The sequence below is a fragment of the Barbus barbus genome, assembly GCF_936440315.1.
Source record: "Barbus barbus genome assembly, chromosome: 11".
Lineage (NCBI taxonomy): Eukaryota > Metazoa > Chordata > Actinopteri > Cypriniformes > Cyprinidae > Barbus > Barbus barbus.
In genome coordinates this window covers 26,730,083-26,745,680 of record NC_136739.1, presented here as the reverse complement: position 1 = coordinate 26,745,680, position 15,598 = coordinate 26,730,083, and the positions used below count along the sequence as shown (strand labels likewise).

The following is a 15,598-nucleotide window of genomic DNA, read 5'->3' as shown; positions in this document are numbered from 1 at the left end:
GTGGGTGAAGATTTGTTGAGCCAAAAAAAAAAAAAAAACTCATACAAGGTTTCTTATTTAATGCAAGTAATGTTCTAAGAAAAGCATGTTACAAAACACAACTTACACAGAGAAAACAGAATATGTACCGTTTTCTTTTAATGACTACAACAGCAAAGGCTAAAATAATGCTTATAAACGGAATGAACAATAATACATGAACAGAGCTCTTTCAAAGTGCTTCCTTGTGCAAGAGTATACTAAAATATATAATATAAAATTAAACTGCAATACAAGTACATGTTAATGTGGAAATAGTCCAGTCCTACAATTTATGGCACTGCTGCTCAGTTAAAAAATACTGTATTTTAATGGATCCATTGGTATTAACAAAAACAATATCATCATTTTACATGTGATTTGATATAAAAGGTATGTGATTATGATGCATGGTAAGTATTAAGTGTTAAAAATAGTTTAAAAAAATTATGTCAAGGGAACTCTACATAACGTTGTATGCGTTTATGGATTGTAATATGGCACACAGATTAAAAACAGCATTTTGTATGTGTAACACAAGCTTAAAGAATTTGCGTTTGATATTAATGAAACGTTGACAAAGACTGTGCAATTGGACATACTTTCTACATCCTTCATTACCTGTACAAGCAAGGGGTGTTAAAACTACATAACTAGTTTTTTTTTATTCTTCTTACAAAAATAGTGATTTAATGCTTCTGATTTCTCAATATACTTTTTGTAAACCAAATTCAAAATGCAAATACATAAAAAACGTAAGGTAAGACATTGACATCTTGACTGTAAACCCGAGTTTGGCACTTTAATACAAATGGTTTAACATGAAAGTGACAAAACTTTCTTCTTGGCATCAGCAGCGACCTTCTAGTGGATCAAGGGAAAAGACAGTGCCCTCTACTGTTAGTCCCATTTTGAACCCCTCCTGGAAAGGAAAAAATAAAATACAAACTCTATTAGAATTAACCCTTTAAACAGTTAAATACATGTACGTTTATTTAAAATACGCAACTGAATTATACATTTATACAAATCTGTAAATAAGTAAAAATTATTTTTTTAAGCAGGGCATGAGCCAGAAGCAAATGACACAGGCTCTGATCTTAGAGACATTTACAGGGATAGTTCACCTTCATCATCATTTACTCACCCTCATGTTGTCCCATGGAACACAAATGGAGACATTTAGCATAATGTTGACACTGATTTTTTTTGGCCACACAATGAAAGTGATTTGTGACCAGGGGCCACAAAGCTCCAAAAATTACAAAAGGCATGATAAAAGATTTGCGCATAATATTCCACGTTTTATGAGATAACAGATTGAAATTGAACCCATCCTTCAGAGGAAATCATTTGCCATAGCTCTCAAATCTCATTTGGACGATTTGAACATATGCATATTTACATATCCTAACAACTGATTAAAAAATGTGGTTTGTACCTCAAATTAAACTACTGTATGGCTTTAAAAGACTTGAAATATTGTGCATAAGTCTATGCACAGTTCAACAGAAACCAGTCACAATATATTTCGATGTATCGATATAAGAGAAGTGAAAACATGAAGGCAAAAATGAGAGACAGAATTTTCATTTTTGGATGAATTATCCCTATAAAACAGTTAAACATTCCAAAGACCTAAGCTATATGTCATCTGAAAAAAACTTCAAATTGTCTTAAAATACAAACCATCTTTGCCGCTGCAAGCAGAAAGAGAGCAAAAAGATGGAAAATTGAGGTTGTTAGTTGAGTAAAACTGGCAAATGATATAAATGTTTCATGTAACTGCTCTGTATGCAAGATTTACTCTATGTTAGTCTATTTTCATCGGGTTCAAAGCATACTTATAAAGCAAACTTAGCAGTTCTCTTGAAAGTTTTCCATCTACAAACAGAATAGCACTCCCAAGACAAATCCGAAATGAACATAAAACCAAATATAATCATATTATTCCCTTCTGCACTGAGAGAGTCTTCACAGCTGCAGCAGTGCCTACCGTCAGCTCCATTAGCTGCTCATTTACACCAGTCCATTTGCTAATAATTCACAGACATGCAGTCACCTGCATCTCATCCAGCTTGGACTGGATGTCGGGAGGAAAGTCAGCTGCGCCGCAGGTAAAAGGGTCAAATGGTTCTGCACCAAACAGGTCTTTCCCTGAAGAAGAAAATTACAATATTTTTTCCCCTTCATTTTACAGGCCACTGAAGCTAACATCATATATGAACCTATGCAACCTGATCTTTTGACCAAATGAGTCAACATTTCTTTTGGTAAAGAAAAGGGTGGAAAAGACAACTTACTAATCTCTGTAGGCCTTGCTGGTGGTGGAGGGGCCGAGCCATTACTTGCTGGTAATGGAACCAATGGGGTCAATGGAGAAAATGGAACCATGTCAAATATGTCAGTGGGCGTCTTCGAGGACATGCTGTTTCCCTGCAAATGTGAACAGTGCGTGAAGTACATAAGCAATCTGAGGAATCACTCATTTGAAAACCATTCTCAAAATAAACCAAAACCAATATACTAGCCTTAAAATACATAAATTAATCCTATTCACGTTCAATTGTTTTTCCATGTTTCATTGTGTGCATTATATATTATGAGCACAATGAAATGAAACGAAGAAATAAATGAATGACTGAATCTTAACCCATTCACATTAGTGTTTTTTTTTCATTGTGTGCATTATTCCATTATATAAATCAATAATTACATCTGGATTTTAATCATTGAGTCATATATATTTACTAGTCAACATTTGAAGTGGATCAAAACCTTTCATCAAAGTTGTCCTAAAACCAAAATGCGTTCTTGTCTTGTCTTTGATGAATTTTTTTTATCCACTTCAAATATATATTTATTTATAATTTGCTATAAAAATTTAATAATTTGCTCCACTTCTTAAGTAAATTTACTACTTCGCTGATTCAAAGAAACCCTCTCACTTTCTTCATGATCCAATCAATTTCCAAGTGATAAAAAAGCCCCACCCTTTCCCCCCGCACAATTTCATTGGAAATATTTCAAATTACAGAAGTAAAATGGATCTTAGTCAAAATTCATGCTGGTTCACACCGCCCCAAACAAATACCAACAGGGTAAACACACCAATCCAACAAAACCCAACAACCGCCATGAATCTAGTGTAGGCATTTGTTGGCCCAAAATCTGAGGGTAAAACTTAGCAAATCAACTGAAATCAACAACCAAGACCACAAAGAGAGAAAGAGTAAACAGAAAGGTGCTTAACAGGAGGGCGAGGAATGCTGGCTCCACTGGGAGGTTTTGACAAAGCTGGTTTAGCAGGTGGTGGAGTCAGAAGACCAGCAGAAAGGTTAGAGTCAGGTGAGCTCATTGGCGTTAGTGTAACAGAAGAGATTTCGAGGCAAGAGAACGAGGTCACGTTGTGACACCAGAAGAGAGATGAAGGTCTCTGAAGCATATAGGCCTCATTAGAAGAGTTAATGTGAAGAAGCTGTGGAAAGACCAGAACTAGTCAGCACTAGTTTTACTGCAGTGTTTTATTCTCAAAAAAGGAAAAGCTCGTCAGTTTAGAAGAGGTTTTTAGGCATAGCAGATGTCTGTTTTGTATGCAGCTAATTAACAGAATGGTGAATGACAATTATGTGCAGTCCACTGACAGGAAGTCCACGCAGTGCTTACAGGAGGAACTTGAGCAATCATCAGCTGTTCCTCCAAGACTTGCAAATGCTTCTTCAACTCAGAATTTTCAGCTTCAAGATCTTGAATCTATAAAAACAGATATCGATTTGTCAAAAACAAATTTTCCTATTTGAGATATTGCATTGTGTTTTCTAACTGTAAATGATGCTCACTCTTTTCTGTAGGCCACCTATCTGTTTCCTCGTCTCAACGTCTTTTCCCCCGGACTCCAAGAACTTCTTGTATGCCAAGTCAAATGCTTGACCAATGGTCAAAGTTATCTCTTCTGCCTGGAATCGACAGATACAAGATGGATAATTTTCCTAGTAACATCATCAGCAGTGTTTTGTTTGGCCATTTGTCTTCTGAACCACATTTAATTTACAAGTTCTATCACAACATGTAAGCATGACAAATCATTTCTTCAAAAACATTAGGACAGCTAATATGACATATTATCTGTTGTCTTACACATTTTTCACTGTCAAACACATAGCAGAGATGTTTGTTGGATTCTGAATCTTTACAAATGAATGTGAATATCCTTTTGTCTGTCTTATCATCTGCACAGAAGGATATCCGGTGCAACTGACAGTTGTACTGCACTTCCTGTGAAGAAGAAAACAAGATAAGAGACAGTATAGACAAAATATAGGGCCTTTAAGATAGATATGGGCATACAGTGCCAACAAAAAGCTCTTGGACACAGTTCATATTTTTAGATTAAACAACAAAATATCTTATGGTCATTTTTGGCAAATGTATAAAGTTGGTTCCCCTCAGGCTCACACAGGTGTAATAAATCATATTAAGTACGAACATGTTCAACAACCAGAAACTGTCCAAATACTTTTTATAGTGCCTCATTTAGCTTCTACTTAAACAGCATGGCTCATGTGAGACACCGTTGGTTTTATAAATCTGTTTGTTAGGCTATATGCACATACTTTTGATTTAAGATCTAATATTTTCACTCCGTAGATGGAGATCTGTAATTCCACTTTCGGGATCTTCTGTCCCGCTGACTTCTTAATGTGTTTCTGAAACTTTAGAGAGAGAAAGACCACAATCAGGTTAAAAGAGATCAGATATGTTTAAGACCAGTTTTTGAAAAAGTCTTATGTTAATTTACCAACATATTGTGTTGTATTCATGCAATACATTCATAAAACAATAACAAAAACAATAATAAAAATTATTATTGTTATAATATGACCTTCTTCAATTGATGTAGCATTTCCTATTTTATCAAAACCCCTTATAAGTGATAATGTAATACTGGTTCATAAAATTCAATTCTCTATGCATCATTAAACAGGTAAACTGTGATCCAGCTGGAGGGTTCTGATATTACATCCTCTGAAGAGAAATACCACTTCCTGTTTCCAGATGGAAGCAACAGCCCCTACTGTGTGCTGCTAATGTAAAACTACAGTAACTTACCTTGAGCTTTCTGACGGCATCTCTCACCACCTCTGTACCTTTGGGCTGATCAACTTCTGTGTGCCCCAGAAACTGTGGAGAAACATGAAAATCATGTGTTATGGAACAATACAATTTTTTTAATAATAATATAAAATAAAAAAAATCTAAGGTCTGTCAATTAATTATAAGGAAAGTACTTAAGGACATTTATTTAAATTGACCACAAAGCAAACCCCATCTCTGCTTCCGTATATTGTACAAACACTCTCAGTTATTGTGGGCTCAACTATAATGTTAATTTTATTAAAAGGCTTTGATGATGGCTAAGAACATTCTCCACATTTAATCTGGAACACATTAAAGCTAGTTTGTTATGAAAAGAAAATCATCAGGAGCAGGAGCAACACTGCATTAAGCATCCAACAGATGGAGCTATTAACCTTTACCCAGTCCTTGTGGTCAAGATTCTGTCTAGACACTGTGCTGGCTGATTTAACAAAGGTTCTTAAAACACCTTGCCATTACTTCTCTAGTCTAATGGCTACTCTATTTAAATGAATAAATAAACAATAATTTGACAGTAACCACAAAGTTTTCTACACTATACTTATGTGATTGTCTTGTCTGACACCATTTTCATTCATCAAATAAAGATTTCTTATATTCATGTTACTCTCTGATGAGGCCATTAACAGAATCTTGAAAAGGTCATTCTACCTTACAAAACGTTAATTTCTAGAGCTCATTACTGCTGGTCTGCCTCTTTCCAAGAATGCACTGAAAGTAATGGATGCATGATTAGACTTAATCATTATTCAGACAGCTTACATCATACTGTTTTGTTTTGTTTTGTTTTTTAAACCGAGAAGCTCTTCTGGGGGATAAGAATGGCATAATCCTCCAAACTGGAGTTAAACAAATAAGACTCCATAAACGTGTCTGCAGCACGTAGTTATGATGGATGCCATCCACACTCAAGGGCAAGTGAGCACGGTAGGACAGAAAGTGAGGCAGGAGTGATAGATACACTACATTACACTGGGTGGAGAGTCTCTTGCTCCTGACGACTATTCCCTGCTGGTCTGTTCGAAGGTGTTTTTTTGCCAAAGACATCCAGTCTTCGGTCATCTATCACCTGCTACACTGGCGGAATACCATTTTTTTCCCTCTTTAATTCACTTTCTTTGTCTATTCTCTTCTCATCTCAAGGCAAGCTCTGAGAATCAAAACTGTTTTGTTTTTGTGAAGAATTCAGTAAGACATCTTAGAAGCACTGCTTGGGAGTAGACAGCTTCTCAGCCCTGAACAGAAGACGAGTCTTTGGTGAAACAGAGCGTAAAACAGCACTGACAGTGTATACGAGATGTTCTTGCCCACAAGATGTTTGATGAATAGCGAAAGAGACACAAACAAATTCATTGTTTTGTGAGAAGACTGTGCAAAAGAAGACTGTGAAAATTGATATAGCATTTGCATTGATCCATCGATATATATTTGCACTGGATATTTGTTGCTGTATTTCTTTTTAGATGTACAGTTGATGTATTTATGCCAACAAGCATTAAAATCAACATGAAATCAAAATCGACCCAATTTAACTTCTTTATACACTCCCCCCCCCCCCCCCACCCCCCTGCAAGATACATTGTTATTTTCAATAAAGTCAAGTATTCTCATACTACAATAGATTATTTTATTTTTTTTACTCCTTTAGGCTAGTTCATTAAATAAACATAAGTAAATTATGTTACAAGAGACCTACAATGCCATTCAAAAGTTTCAAAGAAGTAAGTAAATGTATGTATGTATGTACAGTGCCTATAGAAAGTCGCATACCCCTTAATTTTTTTCACATTTTGTTATGTTGCGTTCTTATGTTAAACTGCTTTAAATTACTTTTTTTCCTACATAAATCTATACCCCACTCACCATTATGACAAAGCAAAAAACGGATTTATTACAACTTTGCAAATTTATTAAAAAGGAAACACTGAAAAAATGACATTGCACAAGTCTTCATACCCTTTGCTTAGACACTTGAAATTTAGATCAGGAGCATTCCAGTTTCACTGGATCGTCTTTGAGATATTTTCATACTTCGACTGGAGTTATCCTGTAGCAAAATCAGTTGATTGGACATGATTTGAAAAGGCACACACACCTGTCTATATTAACAACTGAAATGGATGTCAGAGCAAAGACTAAGCCATGAGGTCAAAGGAATGGCCTGCAGAGCTGTGAAACAGGCTACAAAAAAAAAAAAAAATCTGCTGTGTTGAAGGTTCACAGGAGCATTTGGCCTCCATAATCCTTAATGGATGAAGTTTGAAACAATCAGGACTCTTCCTAGATCTAGCCTCCTGGCCAAACTGAGCAACTGAAGGTGAAGGGTCTTGGTTTGAGGGGTGATCAAGACACTGATGGTCACTCTGTTTAAGCTCCATGATCTTATATGGAGATGGGAGAAACTTACAGAAGGACAAACATCATTGCGACACTCCACCAATCTGGGCTTGATGGCAAAGTGACCAAACTCAAGCTTCTCCTCAGTATAGATACATGAAACCTTGATTGGAATTTACAAAAATACACCCAAATAACCAGATAATCAGATTCTCTGGTCTGATGAATCTCAATTCCTTATTCATGTCTGAGGGAAACCAAGCACCGCTTATCACCTGCATAATACCATCCCAACACTGAAGCACGGTGGCGGCGGCATCATGCAGTGGGGGTGTTTTTCAGCAGCAGCGACTGGGGAAGTGATCCGAGAAGACGGAAAGCTGAATGCAGCTAAATACAGAGATATCCTTAATGAAAACCTGGTTCAGAGTGCTCAGAACCTCAGACTGGGCTGAAAGTTCACCTTCCAACATGACAATCATCCTACACACCTACAGCCAAGACAGTGGCTTAGGGACGACTCTATGAATGTCCTCGAGTGGCCCAGCCAGAGCTGGAACTCGGAACCAGACATCTTTGTAGAAACCTATAAATGGCTGTCCAGTGATGGTCTCCAGCCAACCTGACAGAGCTTGAGATGATCTAAAGAGAAGAATGGCAAAAAAAAAAACAAATGCAGATGTGCAACGCGTGTTGCATCATACCCAAAAAGACCTGAGGCTGTAATTGTTGCCAAAGTGCTTTAACTAAGTTTTGAGTTAAGGGTATGAAGACTTGTGCGATGTCAATTTTTCAGTGTTTCCTTTTTAATAAATTTGCAAAGTTGTGATAAATTCGGTTTTTGCTTTGTCATTATGGTGACTGGGGTATAGATTTATGTGGAAAAAGCAGTTTAACATAACGCAACATAACAAAATGTGAAAAAAATTAAGGGGTATGAAGACTTTCTATAGGCACTGTATGTATGTATGTATGTATGTATGTATGTATGTATGTATGTATATATATATATATATATGTATATATATTACAAAAGACCAGCAAAACAGTAAATCTTAAGAGAAATGAATTCTGTAAAAAAGAGGTTCATAACACATACCTTGACATTGTATGCTATAAAATGCTTCGCCAGTGCTTCTGGAGTGTGCATCCATGATTTATCTAGAAGGAGACAGAACACTATTAACCTAACAAGGTTCTTTATGAAGTATGCAATATCTTGATGATATCATTAATGTTTTAGACAAACAGTATATAAATAAGTAGGCCTTTAAAAATCAGCAGCTGTTCAAACCTCTTAGCACAAAAACTCCAGTTCAAATGTGTATAAACAACAACAGTCCTTGCGTAACTGTTAAATAAAGTCATTTTCAAAGATTGTCAAAGATGAAAAGCCAAATGCCTGTGTAGAAGAAGGATTTCAGCTAAAGCTGGAGTGTAGCTCAAACTGGCTTGTCAGAGGTGAATTACTGAGATTGGCCTCAAAGGAGTGCACACAGGGGGTCAGATGTGACGGACAGGAGACACCACCATGCCTGTGCTTGTGTGACCGCTTAGAGGAAACTGCAAGCCCTAACTGTGACAAACAAGCCGCAGGAGTCACAAGATTCAGCACGCCTGCCGATCTGCTCGGCATCAACACCCTGAGTTCATTAACAGAGTTAGCCACACCATTGCATGTCCAAAATCACTCCCTATTTCCTGTATAGTACATATGAGGGGTGTCAGGCATTTGGGAATGCACATTTCCAACATTTGTAACTCTACACTGTTTTCCCCCTGCAATTATTTCTTTAAACTTTGCTTTAATGTATTACAATTGAGAGGATGTTATGCAACGGTATTCTGGACAATTGCCATACAGCCATTTAAAGGGAAACAACGACCAATTAATCTCCCATTTTGCTAAGTATAACTCAAGCAGATCAAAACAAAAGATCCCTGAGGACTCAGAAACTGTTCAGGTATTTCAAGAAAGCAATGGTCGATTTTAATTAGCATGTAAATATTCAGAAAAAGAAAAACTTTGGCCTGAAATAAGGATGACTCTTGGATAAATGGTCATTTTAAAAGTTAGCAACAGTTTTTGAGGCTTTCAGAGCAATTGGTGTTTAAATCTGGTGAGTTATATATTTAACATGTCAACGTACATGAACTTTAAAGGTAATTATAAAGATTCAATCCAAGTTGTATATTCTGATCTCAAACTTATCCTCATAAATCCATTGCTTATTGAAAATCTGCCAGTTTTTCGTCTTCCACAGATTGTCAGGATACAGTGTTCGCCCGCTGAGATTCCTTATAGAGTGGGTGCGATTCATAGGACAAATGAAGAGTGCACACCTCAAAATGTCACAGTGTTCTTGTGTACATCTGTGTGTAAGAATTGTAGGTGCTTCATAGACATCACCGTGATGCCGGAGCTGATGACAAAGTGGCTGAAGAAATGCATTGCTTATTATATTTTCAGAAGAGAAACCAATATGAATGGAGAATGGGTGAAAATCTGTCAAAAAGTCAAATCATAAAGTATTGAAATGTGTTTGTGTCATAAGTGGTTGAGTCTGTGGTGCCATCAAAGCATTTCTCTGCATATTTGAGGATCTTGACTACCAATTTGTCTGGCTATTAGCAGGCTGAAGGAGTATTTCGCATTCAATTTAATGAATTGTATAATGGGAAAAGCGGCCAAATATTGATGTTTTCCAAAATAATATTTAATGATCATTGACTGAATATCAAGTCTGTGAAATTTGAACATCTTGGCATATTCTTAGCAGAATTTCTCTGCAAGGGCTTTAGAGGAGCATAAGAGCCTTGGTAGTCTCCGCATCTAATTTTACAACTCACTGCTTTGATTCATGAAGCTCTGAATGGCAATAAGAAGAGGTTATAGCAAAAGTAAGACAGGAATGATCTAATACAATAGTAATGCTTCTATATGCCACTCCAACAAATACAAAAAAAAAAGCCCTGGGCACTAAGCCTTTGTACTGTATTTCAATTGAAACCGATTAAGTGTTGAATACGCATTTTAATACATGGTCTGGGCCACAAGGTCCTGTAAGCACATGGGCAATTTTTCATTAAAGAAAGATTATGTTTTATCCATAATCTCAGAGTATTTCTGTCATCTCCCGCTACGCACTGTGAAAGCCTGGAGGTATTAGCAATGTGATGATGACATATTCAGAATTTTTTTAAGCGTTTTGTAGGGGGGAAAAAAATAAAGAAAAAGATGGCACAACAACTACTGTAATGTAAGTAATTAGGTAGTGGAACTGTGCATAATTTATCTAAGGTTATTTATGGGATACTGGGAATACTAGATTGTCACTAATTAACTAGCCGCACTCACCAAACGCAATCATTTCTGAGCTTAAAAGCATGAAAATGGCAAACAAAATTGCACAAATCACATTAGAGATTGTGTTATATCATTACTCAAAGTTTCACCACTGAGAAATCTTTTGTGCTGTTGAGGCTATTCAAGCTGATCATGTGTGGGTTCAAACTTGATTTTATTATGCTCTATATAACAGACACTGTTGCTATTTCATGTTCTGTGTTTGGTAATTGGATGCATAAGTCTGGAAAGAATCTGGGTCCAATTATTTCTTTGTCATCACGCAAACAGCGTTTCTGCCTTTGGCTTTGCGGATTACCAACCATTAAATTCAGAAACTAACAGTCTATACCTGTTGAGTATGTGAACAGTAATTTAACTTGTCGCTTTATATTTAATTCCTCTATATTTCAGCAGTTAATCCTGAAGAATCATAACATTATTTTGACAGCTCGACATAGCTAACATATATTATTTTATAAACTTACAGTTTATACAAAAGCCTGGAAGCATTGTGCTTTTTGTCCTATAGATGACCATCCATCCAGTCTTAAAACTATACAGATAAGGCCTATAACATCTTGATAAACTTTCTGTTCGTACTTCGTAGTTTAATTTATTAGGCTGAGTCTTCTGAGACAAATGATCACCCATTAACTCTGAAAAAGAATAATAATTTATGACCATATAACATATTTACGCTACCTTACTGACCAATGACGAATCACCCATTTAATTTCAATGCAAGACAGAATTAGTCAGACTTCATTAGACAGAAATCTCTCTGTGAATCTTCTGTAACGTCACATCACCACTCACACCCGACACTGCTGCTAATGAATGCATGGCCATAAAATGATTACTGTCTCTCTCTGGTAAATGTCACTATTGTTCATAAGTGGCTTGGATAGACCTTTTTGTGTTAGTTGGAGAATGTAATGCTGTCCTTCAGACAGATGGGCTATTGGTGTTCTCCACGGTTCAACAGCACTGTCCTGTGCACCAGAAAGGAGGCAATTTTGACAGCGGGAACATCCGTGCAAGGCAGTGGAAGGAAATGTGTTGCGGCCACAAGAGCTTTGCTCTTTTCAGTGCCGAAATAATTACTTTGTTATGCCTAACCTCTTTATGAAATCAGATTACAACTTTTTCTGTGTAAATTAGCATATTGTAAGTGAATTTTCAATGTAGTACACTAGAGATACTGCCATATGCAATACAATGACGAAGTGGTTTTTTTTTGCATACTGAAATGAAAAACAAAACTTCCATGGCCTTGGTTATCCACTATTGTGTCCTGGTACTTTATGCTTTTAATATTAGATAATAGTTCATCAAAACATGAGAAAAGCTACCCTTGAATCATAATGTACTTATAAAAACACAGTTATAAGTAATGGCAGAGAGTACTTGTACTTCAAAAATGATATTCGGCATACTACTATAATCTCTCATTCATATAAAAACCATATGTGTTACATTTACCAGAGAACATATCTCTAAACATCATCACATCATTTGCCATCCTGAGGGACTCAGCATTGGACACTACTTGCGATTATAATCTATATATTCAAAGCAAGCCAGACAGGCAAACAGGAGCTCCTAACACAGAAATATTACCAATGCATTCCCTGCCACCTGGGATCTAAGACTGGCCAGTAGGTTTTATCACATCAAAGATCCATTAATTCATTTTGGAAAGAAGGGTGAGACAGGTGGTTGTAAATACATAGAGGGAAAAAAACAGACCTTTGGAGGCAGACAGGTTGTCTGCTCCAAGCCACTGAGAAATGACAGAAAGCGAGGAGAGACTAGGTGAGGAACAAAGAGAGCTAGAGATAGACAGAGATGCAGGCAGACAGATAGGAGTACGGAAAGGGAAAGTCTGAACAAGAGAGTTTTATAAGGGTTTCGGTTAGGGCTGTCTAAATTTGGAATATTGGTAATGGTAATTTAATGTGAATAATAATATAAATAACAAAATAATGCAATAAAAATGCAATGTATAAAATAATGTAAAATAAAGAACATGAAATAATTAATCTCTGATCTGTACTCACTTCTGCAGCAAGACATTTCTAACCATCAGAGCAATTCAAGCTTATAGTAGCACTTTCATGTTTTTATGGTTCAATGATATGAAAATAAAATCAATAATATTTAATATTTGACTTTTAAAGCTACATTTTGTCTGTTTAATGCTTTCATATAGACACACAAAAAAGTCTTTGAATGACTTTCATTTTTATTGTTTTCAGCAAATATTGATGTATGCAAAAAATAATTGCTATTAATTAAACAAAACCATGCTATTCATATGCTTACATGAATTTCAAAATCGTTTGACAGCCCTCTAGGTTTTGAGCTGAATGGATAGACAGAGGAAAGAGTGCAAAGCAAGACAAAAACTGGTAGAAACACACATACCTTTTTTTCTGTTAAATGCCCGGTTCATGCTTGAAAACGCTCCGTCTCAGCTGCGATTTCCTGGAATGTGCCACCTCTACCTGGCGGGATGAGAGTGCATATGAAAATGTATTTCACGGAGTCTGAGAAATAGCACTACATGCTTCAAAAACAAAATCCTGTGAATTTGCCTCTAAGGTGAAGTCTCCTAGGGTGTGTTATTGCACAAAATGTTACTGGGTTAAAAGTTATTGGGTTCACAAGAAATAACCCCTTTTAAAAGCAAATATCTCTGCACAAAGTTATTTGGGGGGGATAAACCAAAAGTACTACAGCAGGTAGGAGTTAACAGTCAAAACATATTTCATGCACTCCTAAACAGTAGAATAAACTTTATATTAATTTTTATCCAGTGAAATATTTTCTAGAATAAAAAGCTCCCTTCCTCCAATGTCATCAGGTGACAATGAAGCATATTGGCTATTGAACAAAGAAGGGAAAGAGCTGTAAGTACCACTCAAAACATCCTGTTTCAATGGTAAAAACAATGTGGCAGGACAAAAAACAGCACTCATTTCATTTGGGTCTTTAAGCCTGGCACTACAGAGAAAAAATAGAAAAAATAAAACGATAAAGATGTCCAATAGAATTTAATTTCGTTGCATGATAGTTCCTAAGCTTCTACCTCTCAGGCATTGTCAAACATCAGGAGATCAGCTTAGCCAATGACATACAGAGGCTATGAAATAAGCAAATCAAATGTTCCGCCCAATGGGCAGACAAATTACAATAGTATTGTCGGATCGCAAGAACTCCCCAAGGGGTCCATGTGCACATTACTGATTTCCCTAATGCAGGGAAGACAAAAGATTTTCATAGAGGCTCTTCAGAAAAATATTTCTTTAACTTCACAGTGCCTTCAATATAAGTGCATCACTCCCACTGCCTGTCTGTGAATTATCAGTCTTGTTAACTTGAACAAGATACAGAACAACTTTCCTGGGCATGTTTATCATTGCATGATTTCACTGAATTTATTGTGTAGACCTAATCATGTTTCATGGTGAAATGCAATGAGACAATGGGAACATTGGAGGTTTAATGCTGTACTTGACTTAAGAGAGCATTTGATATTCTTGTTATGATTAACTGTGCAGCTTTCATGCTAGTAAGATTATTGTTAAACGTTCAAGGTGAATACTGTATAAAGTGCACTCTTTTTTATTGAGCCACTATGAAACTGTAGTATAGCAAAAATGTTCTCTCTTCTCAAAAATTATGGTCAAGATAGCAATGTTTGAAAAACAGATTATGTGCTATTCCAAGAGGAAATGCTGAGCTCCATTTAGACCCTATTGTATGAAATGCTATTTCAATATAACCATGCATACTTTGAACAAATCCTTTCACACAACATCTAGCAAAACAAGCAATCTAACCAGTGATGCCTATGCTTTTTACAGTGCGTTTTCATGTGAAGGGAGTGGTGCTTCACTGGAGGGAAGCAGTAAATTATAGTATTTTGGGATGATATCTTGGCACAAAAGAATGTGATTTAAGGTTTCATGACAAAACAATGCATTTATGCTTTCTTTAACCCTTAAACATATCATTCATGCCACTTTGTACAATTTACATGATGATGACAATATGCAAGCTGCTTACTGGTTTGAGCCAATGAGGCATAAAGCCGCAAAAGTGGGTTTTTGAAGTGAAGTGAAGTGACATACGGCCAAGTATGGTGACCCATACTCGGAATTCGTGCTCTGCATTTATCTCATCCAAAGTGCACACACACAGCAGTGAACACACACACACCGTGAACACACACCCGGAGCAGTGGGCAGCCATTTATGCTGCGGCGCCCGGGGAGCAGTTAGGGGTTCGGTGCCTTGCTCAAGGACACCTCAGTCGTGGTATTGAGGGTGAAGAGAGCGCTGGACATTCACTCCCCCCACCTACAATCTTTGTCTTAAGAATTGTTTTGTCTATGGGGAGTCACATAACGTGCTCATGAACCTAGTCGCACTCGAGTAGAGCTCCGTATGTTTGGCTACTTTTTGCAGATTTCATTGGTTGTAAACAGTCGTAAACAGCGGGAGTTGTCTCCATCCGCTTCTAAGAAGAAATTCAAGCCACCGACCACGAGTGATATGATGGACAAGATGGCGAACACTGTTACACACTTTGAGGATATTCTAAGAACCGAGTTGATGGCGATGCGGAACGAGTTTGCTTCTCACATGTCAGTTGTTCAGTCGCTATGCTCTAAACTGGATCTTCTTACAGGGGAGATGAGAGAACAAAAGAAAGTTGTTGCAGATCACGATA

At 36.8% G+C, this 15,598-nt stretch overlaps 1 protein-coding gene across 8 annotated transcripts in view; it reads right to left on the bottom strand.

Annotated features, from left to right (window-relative positions):
- Nucleotides 1–43: 43 nt before the first annotated feature.
- Nucleotides 44–15,598, bottom strand: part of LOC306876947 (PTB domain-containing engulfment adapter protein 1-like) — a 55,282-nt gene continuing 39,727 nt past the window's right edge. For 4 of the 8 annotated variants that reach the window (XM_079428409.1, XM_079428411.1, XM_079428412.1 and 1 more), the window contains exons 2-11: nt 13,289–13,368; nt 8,612–8,673; nt 5,128–5,199; nt 4,632–4,730; nt 4,156–4,293; nt 3,858–3,974; nt 3,685–3,771; nt 2,322–2,454; nt 2,081–2,175; nt 44–940 (exon numbers count right to left, since the gene is read on the bottom strand). In XM_079428409.1, coding sequence (XP_079284535.1) covers nt 869–940; nt 2,081–2,175; nt 2,322–2,454; nt 3,685–3,771; nt 3,858–3,974; nt 4,156–4,293; nt 4,632–4,730; nt 5,128–5,199; nt 8,612–8,673; nt 13,289–13,316 — 903 coding nt within the window. In that variant the 5' untranslated portion in view covers nt 13,317–13,368 and the 3' untranslated portion in view covers nt 44–868. Of the gene's footprint in view, nt 941–2,014; nt 2,176–2,321; nt 2,455–3,684; nt 3,772–3,857; nt 3,975–4,155; nt 4,294–4,631; nt 4,731–5,127; nt 5,200–8,611; nt 8,674–13,288; nt 13,369–15,598 lie in introns of all 8 variants that reach the window. The other 4 variants (XM_079428414.1, XM_079428413.1, XM_079428415.1 and 1 more) reach the window with 3 other exon arrangements.